An 18,793-nucleotide genomic window follows, 5' to 3' on the forward strand; every position below is an offset into this window, starting at 1 on the left:
ATACAGGAGGGAAAAATGTTTCATCTTTGATTCGTTCGTCCCATTATTTCTTGTTCAATATTAGAGTAACAACCTGAAGCCGGATAGTTTTGTAACTTTGTTGTCTTTTTTATTAATAATAATATATTATCATAATCAGACCCATTTAATTAAAACAGTTTCTAAGGAACGGAACAAAATCCTCGAAGAATAAGTCATTTGTTTAGTGAATTAGGTCAATGCCGAAGTTGATTGCACTCGAAATAAAAGGTCGAGTAAAAAGTAATCCATTATTTGTACATGAAATTCAAAAAAAAATTTGATGGTTAGAATTATCCGCTTTATTTCAAATAAGCATAACTTTTCGTACAATCGATTGCCATTTTGATGGCAATTTCATGATACGCCTCTCATAAAATTATTCGTCCTTATTTGCAAAAAGCTGAGCCATCTATTCTTAAAATAATGGGTTACTTCTTACTTGCCCTTTTATTAGTAATTTGTTATGAAAACCCTTCCAGAGCAAAGGGTATTATAATTTTGGCCAGAAGTTTGCAACGCAGTGAAGGAGACACCTCAGACCCCATAAAGTATATATATTCTTGATCAGGATTAAAGCTATTGAGCTGAAACCTTCCCAAAAGTTGTGTAGTTATCGCACACAGTATATAACGGAACGAGCCGGATCGGCCGACTATATCGGATTGCTCCCGTACGAGAGAACGAAATAAAAAATTCTAACTCCATTGTTTTTCATCAGATCGATCATATCAGACCAGATCATATCGATTGATATCTTCCAGATGGCGTTTTCTAACCACTATTGAATTTCGCATAAAATTTTATCAAAATCGGCTAACTCCATCATATAGCTGCCATACAAAAGATCAAAAAATATATATATAAACAATTCAAAAAAAATATAACGTCGTTGTTTTTAATCCCAGGAGCATGATTTTCAAAACATGGAGTTTTGTAATAACACTTGAATCAAGAAAAAAATTTATTAAAATCCGACAACTATATCATATATCATATAACTATATCCGAATAATGGTCGAAAATATGGAAAATTAAAAGAAAAATCGTCATAGTTTCAATGCTGATTAGCCCTTATGCATTTTGATCGACATATTTGATGACTGCAAGGGTATATAAGCTTCGGGTTGCTGAAGCTAGCTTCCTTTCTTTCGGACAACTATATCATATAGCTGCCATAGGAAAGATCGAACAAGAAAGGAAGCTAGCTTCGGCAAGCCGAAGCTTATATACCCTTGCAGTCATCAAATATTTCGAACAGAATACACAAAGTAAAAAACATCGAAGCTACGACGACTTTTCTATTAGTTTTCCATATTTTTGACTATTGTTCATATCGCCGCTATATGATATAGTTGTCCGATTTTGATGAAATTTTATTTGTTATTCAAGAGTCGTTAGAAAACTTTATATTCCAAAAATCTTGATTTTCTGATGAGAAATAACGATGTTATCATTTTATTTCCGTTAATTCTAAATAGATTTTTCGATCTTTCCTATGGCAGCTATATGATATAGTTGTCCGATTTTTATGAAATTTTTTTTTATAAATCAAGGCTAGTTAAAAAACTTGATACTCAAAAAATCATGCTCGTGGGATAAAAAACAACTATGCTATCAATTTATTTCCATTAATCCTATATATATTTTTCGATCTCTCCTATGACAGCTATATGATGGAGTTATCCGATTTTGTTCAAATTTAATCCGAAATTCAATAACAGTTAGAAAACGCCATCTTGAAGAATTCAAGTCTATCTGATCAAAAACAACGGCGTGAGAATTTTTTATTTCATTCTCTCGTATAGGAGCTATCCGATATAGTCGGCCGATCCGGCCCGTTCCGACTTATATACTGCGTGCAATAACTACACACCTTTTGGGAAAGTTTCAGCAAGATAGCTTTAAAACTGAGAGACTAGTTTGCGCGGAAACGGACAGACGGACAGACGTACATACATATTTCGATTCAGATGGTGATGCTGATCAAGAATATATATACTTTATGGGGTCTGTGGTGTCTCCTTCACTGCGTTGCAAACTTCTGACTGAAATTATATACCCTTTTGCTCTGCAAGGGTATAAAAATCTATATAGAATCAACGGAAATAAAATGATAACATCGTTATTTCTCATCAGAAAATCATGATTTTTGGAATATAGAGTTTTCTAACGACTCTTGAATAACAAATAAAATTTCATCGAAATCGGACGACTAATCATATAGCTCCCATATGATCTATAGTCGGAAATATGGAAAATGAATAGAAAAATCGTTATAGCTTCGATGTTGTTTAGCCTTTATGCATTTTGTTCGACATATTTGACGACTAAGCAATTCGTTTTGACAATAGATATTAAATGTTCATTTTTAGAAAGTACGAACTACTACTACAGTAGAATCCTGTTATAACGACTCCGCTTATAGTGTCCGTCCGGGTTGTGCGTCGAAAACTCGATGGTTTGGTTGGTCCCCATACAAAGTTATATGAAAGGGCCTCCGCTTAAAGCGTTTCCGCTTTTAGCGACAAACCGCTTATAAGAATGAAATTTTTCAGGAAAATTGGAAAATTTAACCGGATATTGCGTCGTGCCGGAAAAAATACAGTGCCATAGTTCAAAAATTTAAGCATCAAAACACGCTGTTAGAAATGTATGTATTTGTCAGTGATCGGCACCCTTGCTTGTGTGCGTAGCAGCGACACGAAGGATCTTGCACTGGCACAACTCTGTTAGTTTTAGCTGTCGCCTTAACAACGCTGCTGCGAGAGAGAGAGAGAGAGAGTCGAAGTGCAATTCCGACGTCACACTGTGTGTGCAGACCTCATAGTCAATTCCATGAGATGTCCCGTTATATTTCTAGTTTTTTCTGCTTTTTTCCGAGTAAAACTGAATGTTTTAATTTGCCAAATGCAATATGTGCAATAACACTGTGCGACAAAAAAATGTTTGAGTTGATTTTTTCTTATTTTTCACTTCTACTAGTCAAAATAAGAATACAAGTTTTTGGATTTGTTAATATCAATAGCCAATCAGCTTCTACGCACACTCAAAGGTCCCAAAAACGCATGTTTTTGCATATTTCACAGCCTTATAATACCATATTGGGAAAATATTTTTTCACCGTTATAAGCGTTTTATGCAAGTTTAATATCTATTAATTAAAATATATTAAGCAAATATACCATTAGGCTTTTATAACAATGCTTTAAAATTTTTTTCTCCCAGCTCTATACTCTGGGCGAGTACGTATGGAACTTGTTACGCGAGGATACCTCTAAAAAATCCAAAAAAATCAGAAAAAAATTTCACTTTTAAAAAAAATAATAGTTTATTGGAAGTAAAAAAAAAAATAATATTTTGTGTTAAATATTTTCATAATAATAATTTCATAAAATTTATCATAAAAAAAGAAATCCTATCACTTAGAAGGTGGCATAAATATTTTTGTGCATAACTTATGCCCCTTAACCGAAAACAATCAAAAAAGTAACTAAAACAAACATTTCGTTAAATTTTGTCGCACAGTGTAATAAGCTCATTCAGTTTTCAGTATTTAGAAAAACCTATGTTTTTGAATTTAATTTATTAAATTTTTCCTTTTAATTAAAAAATTAATTTGATTTATTTTAAAAACCTATAACAAACTCAGCAACCATAAAATAAAAAAAAAAAATTTTTTCCTCATTTTGCTTCGTGCGTCTTCCGGTTATAACGACGAAAAATGGTCGGTCCCTTGGAAGTCGTTATAACCGGATTCTACTGTATATAGTATATATATATAGTATACAATATTGTAGAGCTTCCATAGAAGTGGGAAGTTTTATGAAAAAGCTAGTTTCCTTTCTTGTTTTTGGGAATTTAAAAAACATCGAATTTGTGAGTATTCTTAGTTATCATGTCTTCGCTTAAGCTAGGGTTAGTTATAAAAACTTTTAGTACATTTTGTTTCAGCCTTATAAACTGTATATTATCTTGATCAGCAAAGTAGTCTCTCAGTTTTTTAGTGTCTTGCTGAATATGATTCCAACTATATATATCATGTAGTTGACGTGCAAAATATAAATCTGTTGGTAAAGGTTTAGCGAGATTTCTTTGTTTCTTTTTGTTATGTGCGCGGCCAAACGAAGAAATTGAACACCAAATAAAATGCAAACAATATATGTTTATCAACGGCCGCCGATAACAAGTTATCGATTCTGGCAGGAATGCGACTATTTTAAGCCTCTGGAACTGGTTCCCCAGGAATAACTGACTCCCAAGTGAACCAAAAAGGTGAATTTTAAAAAACTTTGAGTATTTTTTTTTGGCGAAGAGAGGATAGAAAAGAAAATGTGCATTTTGTTGAAGAGGTTAAATCAAGGTGATCAAGAAGGCATCAAATTGTCAAAAATAGATAAGATTTTTCATGAAGAGTGAGTTAAAGCCCTTGAATGATAATATCGTTGTTTTTCGTCATATAAGCATACTTCTTAGAATATATAGTTTTCTAATGACTCTCGAGTTTCGAATTAAATTGCATTAAAATCGGAATACTAAAAAAAAAAAAAAAAAAAATATATCATATAGCTGTCATATGAACAATTGTCGGAAATATGGAAACTTAATAAGAAAATCGAATTAGCTTCGATATTGTTTAGCCTTTATGTATTTTGTTCGATATATTCGATGACTGGCGTGAGTACTATGGGTAGTACTACCCTCTTGAAAATTCGGAAGGTGGGTACCCACCTGAAAAACAGAGATGAAAACCTTGAAGTAAGCTCAAAAACTCACGGAACATGTGAAAAATATAAAATGAATGTTTGGGGTTATTAGAAAATTATAATAAGTAACTACCCACGCTCATCGCCTTTCCGGAAAATGAGCCACCTGAAATCGAGACTTTTCACCGGCCCGACTGCAAGGGTATATTATATAAACTTCGGCTCGCCGAGGCTACCTTCCTTTCTTGTTCCTTTTAAAACAAACAATTTTCTTTGGCTTCTGCATTACATTTTTAAATATTGTTCCTTTCAGGGCCACTACGTTAGCATGACCGACATTGATTCAAGCTCTCAACAGCAACAACACCTTCAGAACGATCGAAGGCTGCAGGCCGGAGACTGCGTTCGAGAATTGCACAATCAACTGAGCAGCCAGTTTGGAGCACGATTCGCAGCACCAAGCTCCCATCACCAGCAGCAGCAAGAAGTTTCCGTAACATCCGGAGGCTTGATACCATTCCTTCCGGCCTTCCTACAACCCCCAATGCCAGCACAACAGCTTCTACATCTCATTCCTGGCCAAGTGAGTTCCCAAACTGCCGGCCACCTAAGTCAAAGTCAAGTAACTATGCAAAATGAGCCCTCCAGCGCACAAAAAATGGCGTTAGCCCCCATGTGGTCCACTGCAGCGGTGGCGGCTGCGCATATTCAGGCCGCTCTGGCAGCTGCTGCTGTAGCAGCTGTAAATAATAGTAAATCGAACAACAATTGTTCAAATAACAACAATATACTCGCTACACCGACCAGTTTTAATAAACCATCGAGCGCAGATTCCTCGGCTTATCTCCCGTTCATGGAGATTGGAGAATTCAGAAGAGCCGGAAATGGGGGAGCTTGCTTATCAAGGCCAGAGAGTCCAGCATACGAGAACACACCTTACGAAATCCTTTCCTATAGCCATAATACACCCCCGGAGTCCCCACATGGTCGGCAATGCGAAAACTCGAAAAACTTTTCACCACCGCCGGTCGATAACCATAGTATGGCAAGCTTATCTGAGGCCCAAGAGTCTGAAATGGATGCTCCTCTGAATCTCACCAAGCCAAAGAGATCCCCCAGCTCTTCGCCCAACAGCTCCAATCAAAAGGATCAAAGTGAAAGCCTTACTCCTGTCGTATCCAGTCCACCTCTGAGCTGGCACCATGGGCAACATCAATATGGTGATATAGAGTCGCCTCTTATAAAGAGTCATGTGAGTATATATTTTTTTTAACAAATAAACGCAGGTAATTCCACGGCTCATGCAGGTTTTAGATATAAAATGTTTAAAACTAAAGGAACACAATGTTTAGTTAATCTGCTTTCCACCGAGATTTTAGGCAACCTAACAAGTAAGGAAGTAAATCTCACGAGGTATTAGGTTAAAAATTAACACAGTACCATGCATCGTTCTGTGGTTTGGAAGAAATTATAAATTATAGATTTATAGATTGTAAATGGATTTATTACATCGACTCGCACTCTCTCTCTAGTCTCTTAATTTAAAGCAATATCGCTCAAATTCTACCAAAACCTTGTAGCTATTACAAGAAGTAATACAGATAGGACTGTTATATAATATCGTTACCATAAATGAAAATGGAAGGTTGTGACTAACAATATGAACAATTTTTGTTACCAATGATTTTATAATAGGTCTAGTCGCTTCTCAGATTTATGTTCTAACTGCGAGCTACCTTCTTATTTCTAATAATTTTTTCTTTTTATCTCTTTTAGGGCAGAATATGGAGCACAACCGCTGCTGATTCTGTTGGATCGAGAACAACTCGAATGAGCCGAGACTCGGTTAATAGTTGTGGTACAAACTCAGAAAGATCGGCGGCACTGGACCCAGACATTATCAACACAGGAGGAGGACCACTTGGCCCATCGTCCCACGGATTGAGGCAGGGAAACGGCCATGTTCATGGGAACGCTCATGGCCATAGCCATGGGCACGGGCACAGCAAGCCGCACATCAAGAGGCCCATGAATGCGTTTATGGTGTGGGCGAAAGACGAGCGAAGAAAGATATTGAAGGCCTGCCCGGACATGCACAACTCGAATATATCTAAAATTCTGGGCGCTCGCTGGAAAGCAATGTCGAATACCGACAAGCAGCCCTACTATGAGGAACAGTCTCGGCTATCAAAACTTCACATGGAACAGCATCCAGATTACCGGTATCGACCACGACCCAAGCGGACCTGCATCGTGGATGGTAAAAAGATGCGTATTTCTGAATACAAAGTTCTGATGCGTAATCGGCGGGCCGAAATGAGACAATTGTGGTGCCGTACAGGAGGGGTCAGTGGTGGTTTGGCAAATAGGTGCACTGACACCTGTCCGAAGGGACAGGACGGAGGACCGAATGCTCAGCCAGTCTCAGCCGCTGCAGCTGCTTTCCATTTGCAAGATATGTCAGGAGGTAAAGCAGCATCTACGGTTCATGGAAGTGACTGTGGGCACACAACTTCACATCAGTTCTTTTATCCTCCGGAAAGCTTATCCCCCTCTGGCTTTTCTTCCGATGATGTCGAGTTTGCATCCCAACGCGAGATGGATGATTAGAAACCACAATCGCAATAGTAACGCTGGCAAGACTTGTCTTTCCAGATAACATTTAAGAAATAATACCAATATATACAGCTTTGTAAATACAAGACAGCTAGATTAGTTACGTTTGATTAGCCATTTAAGTTTCAGTTCAAGTGCCATTATAAATATATATATAATTAATTTGTGAAAATATAGTTCTCGAGGCACTCGGTCTTGGGAACATTGCAATTTTTGTGCCATTTATGCACCAATGCTGTAGCCAGAAAAATAAGGCATAAACAAATAGTGGTAGTTAGTATCGTTTAATATTGTAAAATATATACTATATGCCTAATTAGGTTCATGTGTAAATGTCAAATTTGTATGCGTCCAAATACTCAAACGTAGTTGAATAGAAAAAATAGGTACATACCTACATAAATATATCCACAGCTGTAGATTTTCATGATTTCAAATTAAATAAAACGCCGAGTAGGCGTACTTGGTGAACACATTACTATGTTGTTATAGAAACTTCATAATAGTATTCCTATTTCGGTCACGAGCCGTCTTGCCGTGCTTCTTCATAAAGCAGTTGTGTCAATTACGCTGGAAATAGTATAAAAAATACATATTCAAACAAAACTTCAAAACATTTTGTACACGAAAATATGACAAAATCAACAATCAATCTGAATATCATTTCCCGCTAACCCAATTAATTTTTACATTTAAGAATGCAATAAAATCAAAATGCGAATAATCTGAAAAATAAATGTAATAATAATTTAAAACTAATGGTATTTTCAACCGGTAATGGACAGAGTATGCAAAAAACTGTACTAAACTGGTGTTGAACTGTTATGTTTTTGCACATAAACTGTTTTTAAATATTTGAAGTGGATATTATAGAAAAGGAGGATTTTTTGCCTTTAAATATGGGGTCAGCATCACTATCTGATGGGTATTACTTCGCGAGGGGGGAGATGGCCTGAAAAGCAGCAACTAGTAATTAAACTAGGTTAGAAGACGGTTGCGCTTGCGCTTGCGTTTCATGACAAAGACTGTCATTTTGCTTACGGCATCCCAATTGTTTTGTGAGCCCAGTGGCGTATCCATCAGGTCAGAGACCGTGAACGGCTTCCCAATTGCTAAGCTGAGCTCATGCCTTATAGCTTCAAATCTCGGACAGACAACGAAAACATGTTCTGCGTCTTCGATTGCCCCAGTACACTGTGTGCAGAACGGGTCTGTCTCGTGCCCAACCCTATGAAGATAGTTTTTGAAGCACCCATGTCCTGTCAATAGTTGCGTCATGTAGAAGTCAACCTGTCCGTGCTTTCTTTCTGCCCAACGCTCCACATCGCGCAGCAGCTTGTACGTCCACCTACCTTTCGAGTTGCCCGTCACTTCTATATGGAATTTGTACGTAAGCCGGTGATCCAGCACTACGCCAAGGTACCTAATGAAGGGCTTGGACCGTATAGTAGTCCTACCCACAATTATTTGATCGGTTTCTACCGCCTTTCTGCTACTAATCAAGACGGATTCCGTCTTGTGCTCGGCGAGCTTCAAGCCATTAGCACATAACCAGTGGGAAGCCTGTTCGATAGACGCATTTGTCACTGCTTCGGCTTCATTTACATGCTTTGCTACTGTGACGACGACAATATGGTCTGCGAAGCCAATGATCGTAGCTCCTTCAGGGAGCTGTAGGTTGAGTATTCCGTCGTACATGCAGTTCCAGAGGGTAGGGCCCAGGACCGAGCTCTGAGGAACCCCTGCTGAAACTTTATATTATAGCTTCGACGGCCCTCCTCAGTGTCGTATAGAAGCTGCCTGTTGCTAGGATACTCTGAGACTATGTCCACCAGGTAGCTGTGGACCCGTAAACGTCTCAGGGCCAAAAGCATCCGCACCCAGTTTGCTGTTTTAAATGCGTTCTTTACGTCCAGAGTAGTCACAAGGCAGTATTTTTTGCTATCAGCTCGCCAACATGCTCCCTGGATCCCCCGATCGCGTCTATTGTGGAGCGCTTCTTTCTAAATCCAAATTGATTATGGGATAAGCCCGGACCCTCAGAAAGAGCAACTTCGATAAGGTTGCAGATGAGCCTCTCATATACCTTTGCTACTGTATCAAGCATGCAGAGTGGTCTATCGGCCGCAAGGTTATCATTTTGATTGCCCTTGGGTAACAGTACCAATCTCTGCATTTTCCAATCATCAGGGAACATTCTCTGAGCGAAACAGGCATAGAAGAGCCTGACGAAGATCTCTAATCTCTCCGTCATTAAGATGTTTAATGCCTTGTTAGGAATCATATCTGGGCCAGGGGCCTTTCGCCTTTGATTCTCCTAACTTCAGCCAAGACTTCCGCAGCATTTGTGAACATGGAAGTATTATCACTTTGAAGCGGGAAGGGCTCTTTCTGTGGCTGCAGTGCTTCACATGGCGGGAAGAGGTGCGCCACTATGCTGCTAAGCTGCTCAGGACATGTTGGGGTGGGCTGGCTGAAGGCTGCCAATTTCCCCATTACCAGCTTGTACGCTGTATCCCTGGGACGTGCATCTGCGTAATCGCATAGTTTTGCGAAGCAGCGTTTTTTACTCGCGGAAATCTCATTTTTAAGAAACGACCGCAAGGATTTGTAGAGGCGTTGGAGTTAGGCGAAGTTCGGCCTACCTCGAGACACTTCCTGCGCGCCTCAGCAATGTCATTCGGATCTGAGTGACCGTATTGGCAATAATCCGCCACCAGACGACTGCAATAATCGGCACATCACATGCAAATACGGTCACTCAGATCCTAATTTGTACTATAAATCGCATCTTTAATTGTTAATAACAAAAAAACGGTGCAACATTTTCACTCTCCGCCAACGAATTTCGAAGTTTTAGAAAAAAAACACATCGTTTTCATATTTTACTTTATTTTTTTAAGCTGTATTTACCGTGCACCGCACTTGTAAACAATTACCGAGAACCTGCCTCAAGTGTTTGTAGTAACAAATTTTGAAAAAAAAAAAAAACTCATTAGTGTAAATAGTATATTTCATACGGACAGTACAATAAAAAAATACGATACTTATATTGACTAGCGGAATATCGATTTTCCTGGTTATCGGTTTGCTCTCACCCTTAATTGTCAATGGTGAAAAAAGCGAATTGTGATAAAATCGGGGAATTGAACATAAATTATTAATTAACTACTTTTCTGGGAATATATACATTCTCAAATTAAATACAGTTTGTGGACAAAATAGAAATCTGTAAATTTAAAGCGGGCATTTAAGTTGTAAGCGTAATGTTGAATCTTGTTACATTGTGTGCTTGTGTGTGTGTGTTTTACAGATATTTATTGCATATGATATTCTGTATTTATAATATACATATTGTTTTAAATAATTAAAAATATATCTAACTCCAGAGTAAATAAGTACATCTAAACAGCAAATGACTTATATTTTTTATATAGAAAATTGAGCCAGAATCTGGATCAGAAGCTTGTCATTTCGGAATATATAAATGAACCAAAACCAAATCCAGCAACTTACTACTCACCTATCACAGGCTCTTGATCAAAACTACGATGTAAGAAGCAGTATATTGTTTGTTCATAATGTTATAATTGTTATAATAATGAAAATGTTTTCCCAGGTTGTTAATATGGAAGCAGTGCTTTCTGTTATTTGCGCACTGGAAGGCACAACAATCACCAAGGAGCAACTGGAGGCCACCAGACTGGCCAAATACATAAATCAACTCAGACGAAGGACCAAGAATGAAACCCTTGCTCGCAGAGCAAAGTCCTTGCTAAAAAAGTGGCGAGAAATGGTGGGAATTCAGCAAACGGCTACGGAAGTAGTGCCTACCCTTCCCCCCAAACCTTTAGCAGATCTATCAAAATCCACCATGATAGCACCACCAGAGCACTTGGGCGAATCAGTTAACCATTTGTCATTCTCCCAATCATTGGCCGATCAGCAAATTATATCAAACGTACAGTCAAATATTGAGGCTTCCGAGCTGGCACCATTGGGTCTGAACACCCAGCTAAACACGAACTTCTCAAACCATGTTTATAATATGCCAGACGAAAGCAACTCTATAACAACAGCAGTGCTCAATTGCAGAGACCAATGCCTACCTACTGGCTCTCCTCAGCCAGGAGTCATTATTGAACAGCCTTTAAATTCAGTTTTAAACTTAACTGGCAACAGCACCGCCGAAAAGTTGACCGACGTCGCCTCAGTTGTTATTGACATCGTCTCTGATTCTGATGAGAATGACAACAACTGTGGCTCAAAGCCAGAAATATACAATTCAATTGTCTCTGATCCCATTGCAATCCCCTCAACTCCGAGCTCACGACAGAAAAAACAAAAAAAAGAAAAAAGAATTAAACAAAAAGAAGGGCAGGCGGCACAAAACATAAAACTACTGCAGTCAGCACTTGCCACAGATTCAGGTAAAAATAAATACTTGTAACTTATTTGGCAAAAAATTACTTTGTTTAGTCTACACCTAACTAAATTTCATTTAAAAATAAATTTATTACAAAGAGTCATATTAAATTGTAAACAGTCTATACGAAAGGCGAGATCCGAAAAGCAGTAAAATTGAATATCAATGGTGCTTAAATGCTTAATGCTTGATTTTTCTTGATATACAGTCGAATCCCGATAATTCCCGATAAATCGAAAATCGCGATAATTCGTAAAAAATTCTGTTCCCTTGAAAAAAATCTCGATAAATCGAATTCCCGTCTAATTCGTAAAAAAAAGTGATCCCCTTGCCATTTCGAATTATCGGGACTCGACTGTAAGGGTAAAAATTCGATGTTCTAAAAATAATGCTCGTGGGATAAAAAAAAAAAAAAAACAAGAAAGTCAAGTCACGTGGTACATAAATATTGCGATTAATTAATTAATTTTATTTTATTTTCAGAAATTTTTTCCTTATCCAACAGCTCGATGAGCTCAATTTTATCTGGGGAAGCTGCTACGTTGGGCAATTCAAAGAAAACTCGGCTGAGCTCAAGCGAGTTAACATTTACGGGCAGATTTAAGTCATTAAATCAAAATGACTTAACAACGCAGAGTAACTCTAGCTTTTTGGCCGAACAAAATGGTGTATTGGCTCGTAGCAATTTGCTAGAGTCAGGAAAACCAAAATTGGATGAATATAACGCTTATGATTCAAGTGCATCCTGTAGCCGTCTATCTCCTTCAACTGTCGAGGACATAAAAAAAATGGATAATGTAATTGATTTAAAGCTACACAGTGCATCCATGCCTGATCCCGGAACGGGTTGTGATCCAAATAGTAGGCATAGATATTTAGAAAACGCCTCTCAGTCTCAAATTCCAAAAAGGCGTGGCAGGAAAAAAGGATCAAAAGGCGTGGACGCAGTTATTGCCAAGGAGTCCTCTAGCCTGTCTCAGCAGATTTTCTTTGGCGGTTCAACTGTTAAAAAGGTGAAGACCACCAAGGAGCTCTTCAATGAAATTCAGAGCAGAAAATTCAGCGTTTCTATGCAATCGTCTGCAAGCAATTGTTCAAATTCGTCTATAAAGCGAGAGCAGGCTGGCCGTGCTATTTTCCCAAGACCAACGTCATCTTGTTCAGGTTCGATTAATTAAATAATGATTTAAAATTTTTTATTTATCTGTTCTTTATTTATTTATCCCAGATACATCCATGCATTCGCCGCAAATTTTGGAAACGTTTACTAACCAAACACAAGGTAAGAATGTCCGAAAAAATTCAAATTGAAAAAGAGGTTTTGATATGCTCTGAAAATATTTTTATAGCAGATATTTTAAATCTTTAAAAATTGGTTAATTATCATAGATTAAAACTCTCGTTAAAACCAAAACATGGAAATGATTGCGGCAAAGAAATAATTCTTAACCTATTTACCTCTTTGAAGTCGAAAAGCTAAACTGCTAGAAATTATATAGTTTTTTAACGACTGTTGAATTACGCTTTACATTTCATAAGAATCGGGCTATTCTAGCATATAGCAGCTGCCTTAGGAAAAATCGAAAGACCACATATAAAATAAAATGAATTTTATATTAGCCTTCAACGAAAAACGAAACGCCTTGAAAATATAATACTTAATAATTTATAATTATTTATAATACTTTATAATTTAATAATTAATTTAATAACTAATTTAATAATTATTCTCCCAAGAAGGCTTGGCATTCCTTTTATAATTAAAACTATCATATATTACATTTGTAATCCCAGAAGTAACATAAATTTAGGGTAAAACATTTTTAAAATAATAATAAAGATTTTTAAAAAATTTTGAAAAATAAAATCTTGTTATATATAAACTAAATGTATCAAATAACATTTTCGTTACAGATCCTACAAACACGGATAGCGACACAGTGACTTCAGAACCATCTCGCGATAGTAACAAATCAGAAGAAATCAAAGAATGTAGTTCTTTGGATAGCAACAGCAATTCTAATAACAATTTACATTTAGCAAATAATTTGGACAACTTGATGCCGACAAATTTCCATGATATTACCACTCAACTAGTGCACCTGATTCACAGCCTAAACAGCCCACTAACTGCAGTTGAAATTGAGAAGATATACCAGACTCAATTAGTACCGTGTACTTGCGTTGTCATTGAAGAAGTTCCAAGAACATTGGGAGCGTCCAATCCTTTAAATTCCGATGCTGAGACGAACAATCAGAACGTAAATTTAAGTTATCAGGAAAACCTTTTTTCCCACAATACTGAAGAAAATTTGACTGCGTTGGAACGTAATGGTGTTGATGAGGAAGGTGAAAGTCAGGCAAAACCAGTCAAGTCCATATTCGATCTAGATTTTGATGACAACGACGACCCTTTGCATTCGATACTGGATGACACTCGAAAGACAATGGATAAGGTTGATCACTTAAAAAGTTTTCAGGCTACCAAAAATGAAGTAGTTAATGTTGCGCTTCATTTAGTAAATAGTAGTGCCGAAACTAAACTAAACAATCAACAACAATCTCAAGAAAGAGATAACAATGAAACAAACAGCGCTGTCCTCCCAGTTTTCAACGTTCTTGAAGATCCAAACTGTGTGGCGAAGCAACAGTTTTATGTTCAAACAAACCAAATCACCAATTTCCACATCAATGCGTTGCATAATTTTTATATACCAAACATAAATGGTAACTGGGATATTGCTGATTCAAATCCTAATTTTCAATCTCAAAGCCATTTTCTTCACACTTTGGATTCGTATTCAGTGACTGATGGAGCTGATGTAGTTCCCAAATATGGACATCATACAATAGATCGCATAAGAAAAGATCTGACTTCCTTAAAATTTATAAAACCTTTTAAGGCGAAACCCTTCAAGTTTATTATGTCACCGTTTCTTGGCGTTGCAAAGTGTTTGCCAACTTGTCGACGGGCTAAGCGAATGTATAGACAATGTTTTGGGTCAAAAATGATTTCTGATAAGTTTCCTAAAAAACGAAAACCTAAAGTAAATATTCCAAGCCCCTTAAATGTTAATATTGATGTTCCAATTTCTGGTATTAACAGCCATCACCACGTGCCAACAACACAAGTCAATTCCGTTTTAAAAAAAACAACGTTATCAACACCAGTACTGGATTCGTGTTCGTCAGTTAATGGTTTCAGTAATAATTTGTTAAAATTGGCCGATAATGAAATCCAATTTGGAGAAGCTGAAATCAACGATAAAAGTTCTGGTCACGAATATCAGGATACTAGTTCCAGCAGTTGCAGTTATGCTAGTTTAAATGAAACTCAAGACTCCAACAACAAGAAAAATGTTAGAAATAGGTCAATCAGTAGAAAGTCTGAGGCCTCTAAAAGAAATAAAGGAATACATGGTGGGGATGTTACGAAAAAGAAAAAATATGAAAACTATGAACTCGATGCTCCACTGAAGCGAATTAAAAAGGCTTTTAATAGTACTAGTAATAGTGATAATGATAGTGACAACGGAGCAGAGAACGATAACAATAAGGAAGAATATGCCATTGTTCAACGGCCTATAGTTGACGGTGTGGCTTTCAACAATCATATTGTCTTGACAATAAAAAAAACTCCAAGTAAAATAAATTCGCCAGCTAACTCGATGCCGATGGCAGTTTCGCCAAATAACACATTAGCTGCGGAAAAAGTCAATAAGATCATTTCCATTTCTCATCTGCAAGATTCACCTACATCGCAAAACAAAAGTAATGTTGCACTGAAAAACAATTTAATAACGAAAAAGATTAGGATAACTCCGCGACCATTGCAAAATTGTTATCGCCGTACATCCAGAAAACCTGTCAAAGGTCAACGCAAGACTATTGACCTGGAATTAAAGCATTTGTTCCGTTTAAGCCCAGAGGCAGCACCTGCCTCCTCCTCAAAAGTAAAGATTCACAATAAACTTTTCTTTCACCACGAACTATGCAGAGAGAACCCCGAAGGTATGGAAGAAAGAATCATTAACTATAGTAGTAGCAGCAGCTCCTCGAGCTATGACGATGATAGCGAAGCGGATAATTCTCCATCGGAGGAGGAAATGAAACCCACAAAGCTTTCCGCATTTGATGTATATCAAATGGATATTGAGACTGAATCAAGCGACTCAACAGAGATTTCCGAGGTACAAGTTGAAAGCGAGGAGGATTCGTTTTTAAATTCATTATATGACAAAGAAGCTCGTCCAGAAAAATATGAGAGTGTCGACGACGATGAGCTCAACGATTTTCAAAACAACAGGATGCTGCAATCCTTTAATTCAATATTTGCCACAAATCAAGAATCATCCCCGCCCAGAGCATCGCTTACAGAACGCGAAAATGAAAATTCTGATGCTAATAATATATATTTTAACAATAATAACATAAATGTCAGTAATATCCATCGGAAATCTATGGAGCCTTCACAAGAAGAGTATCGTACTGGGGTTAGATCAGTTTTAGATAGTCCTCCCCCCACCAGTGTAGCCGATATGGACTTGACAAGGATTCAACAATTTAAAGAGTGGCATCAAGTTCTCCAATTAAAGTCCTACAACAACGAACCCCTAATTGTTCTGCCTTACGTTTTGCTTGAATAAATTCAAATTCAACGTTCTACTCACGCTGTGTGATAGCATTTCCAAACCAAAAATATGAAAATGTAAAAGCGTGTGGCGAAATAAACTATATTTGATAAATATACAATTTATTTGAATATTGTCTTGTGTGTGCTATGTCAGTTTTGATCCGATCACAACTCTTTTGTATGTTGAGTTTTTGCCGGGATCAAAGAAATATTATGATACTATAGGAAATATTTCTTTTTGCAATCAAAAACTTTGTTACATTGTTGGAAGAATTTTATATTTTTAAAAAATAAGAAGCATACCTACATATGTATAATTCATGTAAATAAACTAAATATTCATTAAAAGAGTTACAATATGAATGTTTTGCGTCAGTTTAAACTTCCTAAACTAACATTTTTTAGATCTACTTTAACCTTAAATTGGTTGGCTTCACCATTTCTGATTACAAGAAAAATAAAGGTAAAATAAGCGTTTATTAATGCGAAAAAAGTGCCTTTTTATAGCCTTGCAGAGGGAATTATAATTTCAATCAAAAGTTTGCAATGTAGTGAAGGACACATTTCAGACCCCATAAAGTATATATACTCATGATTAGCATCACCGTCTGAACCGATCTAGACATGTATAGACATGTCCGTCTGTCAGTTTCTATCAGTCTCAGATTGGATTTTCGGAATATCGATTTTTTAAGTTCGGTCAAATCAATAAAAGTCGGTCTATTAGCTGACATAGGAAAGTTCCAAAAATCGATATAATAGTGAAAATTTAATAATAATTATAATATCCTTGTTTTTTATAATGCAAGCATAATTTTTCAGATATGAGTTTTCTAACGACTCGATATTAAAATCGAACTAAATTTTATGAAAATCGGACGACTTACAGAAACAATCAACTAGACATCTGGCATTAAATAATGCCATAATAAACAAAATAATTATTTAGAGTACTCCAGCTTCGGTGTTTTGTTTGCAGTGGTAAAACTTTTGTGGCAGAAGGATATTGATTTTGTAAACTAAACCGTCGACGCAAGAGCAGTCGAACGTTTGGGATACATCCAGAAGGATTAATTTCGAATTAAATTTGATCAAAATCGGATAACTCTATCATATACATAGCTTCCATAGGAGAGTTCGAAAAATATATATAGAATTAATGGAAATAAATTGATAACATCGTTGTTTTTTATCCCACGAGCATGATTTTTTGAATATCAAGTCTTATACTGAGAAAAAAGTTTCATAAAAATCGGACATCTATATCTTATAGCTGCCATAGGAAAGATCAAAAAAACTATACAGAAATAACGGAAATAAAATTATAACATCGTTGTTTTTCATCAGACAAGCATGATTATTGAATTACACATATGATAATAGTTCTTGTTTATTGTTCACTTACCACTTGTTTCCCTTGGTTTTATAGATTTAAAGTTTTTAAATGCATCTTTTAATGGAATATATTTTATAAACACTTTCCCTGCAAGCCTTTTCTATCGCGGAAGAGACTTCTGAGTGACTTCTGGAAGATAAAACTATCTTCCGCGACTATCGCTTTCGGATCGCGGAAGTGACGTCCGTCGGGAAGAACTGTGACACTTCTGCGTCACCCCCCAGAAGAGACTTCTGCGTCACCCCCCAGAAGAGACTTCCGCGACACTTCCAGAAGTGACTTCTGCGTCACCCCCCAGAAGGGACTTCTGCGACACTTCCAGAAGTGTCTTCCGCGACACTTCTAGAAGTGACTTCCGCGACACTTCCAGAAGTTACCCAGAAGAATATTCCCAATTGGAAAAAAATAATAGAAAATATTTTTACTATATTTATTAAAAATTTAATTTTTTTTAAATATAATAATTTATATGTTAATATAATTTTTTTTAATATAATTTTGTATATTTTCGACGCTTGTACACCCGATGAACTGTTGATGGAAGATTTTTAGATTTTTCAGCTCTGAATCATCCAGAAATTTAACAAATGTAAACTCTAAAAGAAAACAAACAAATAATATTATTAAAATGAAAAGCATATTTAGAAACTGAGGTGCATTACCTTTATATAAAAAATAGTTGATCTTAACATGAGCTGCATTTTTTCCGGCATTGTACGCGTTGTTAGACGCAATAATATCTTTAAACACTTAACAATTTTCAGACTTGAACTGGCAAGTCAGCAATCTAGAAACTGAATGACGCTTTGCAGCAAAATCAGTACGCGGGTTAAAGGAAAATACAAAAAAATGTTCAGTAAAACCAGAATATCGGTAAATTTTTGGGACCTTTGCTTTACTATCTTCCTATCAACTTCCAGAAGTGAATTGGGAGATAGTTTTTTTTGTATATTTGTTGTTGTAAAATGTGTGCTATCGTCTTTCTATCTTCCAGAAGT

At 36.7% G+C, this 18,793-nt stretch overlaps 2 protein-coding genes across 7 annotated transcripts in view; both read left to right on the top strand.

Annotated features, from left to right (window-relative positions):
• Positions 1-7,815, top strand: part of LOC108095032 — a 40,008-nt gene extending 32,193 nt beyond the window's left edge. For all 6 annotated transcript variants that reach the window (XM_017195907.2, XM_017195906.1, XM_017195910.2 and 3 more), the window contains 2 exons: positions 5,038-5,976; positions 6,501-7,815. In XM_017195907.2, the coding sequence (XP_017051396.1) occupies positions 5,038-5,976; positions 6,501-7,334 (1,773 nt within the window). In that variant the 3' untranslated portion in view covers positions 7,335-7,815. The remainder of the gene's footprint in view (positions 1-5,037; positions 5,977-6,500) is intronic.
• Positions 7,816-10,432: 2,617 nt separating this feature from the next.
• On the top strand, positions 10,433-16,762 carry LOC108095038 (mediator of RNA polymerase II transcription subunit 26). The gene is made up of 6 exons (XM_017195929.2): positions 10,433-10,597; positions 10,778-10,893; positions 10,960-11,770; positions 12,250-12,930; positions 12,995-13,048; positions 13,681-16,762. Exons 2-6 carry the CDS (start codon positions 10,828-10,830, stop codon positions 16,410-16,412), a joined length of 4,344 nt encoding a protein of 1,447 aa, XP_017051418.2. The 5' UTR covers positions 10,433-10,597; positions 10,778-10,827; the 3' UTR covers positions 16,413-16,762.
• The last annotated feature ends 2,031 nt before the right edge of the window (positions 16,763-18,793 follow it).

Source organism: Drosophila ficusphila, unplaced genomic scaffold (genome assembly GCF_018152265.1).
Source record: "Drosophila ficusphila isolate 14025-0441.05 unplaced genomic scaffold, ASM1815226v1 contig_220, whole genome shotgun sequence".
Taxonomy (NCBI): domain Eukaryota; kingdom Metazoa; phylum Arthropoda; class Insecta; order Diptera; family Drosophilidae; genus Drosophila; species Drosophila ficusphila.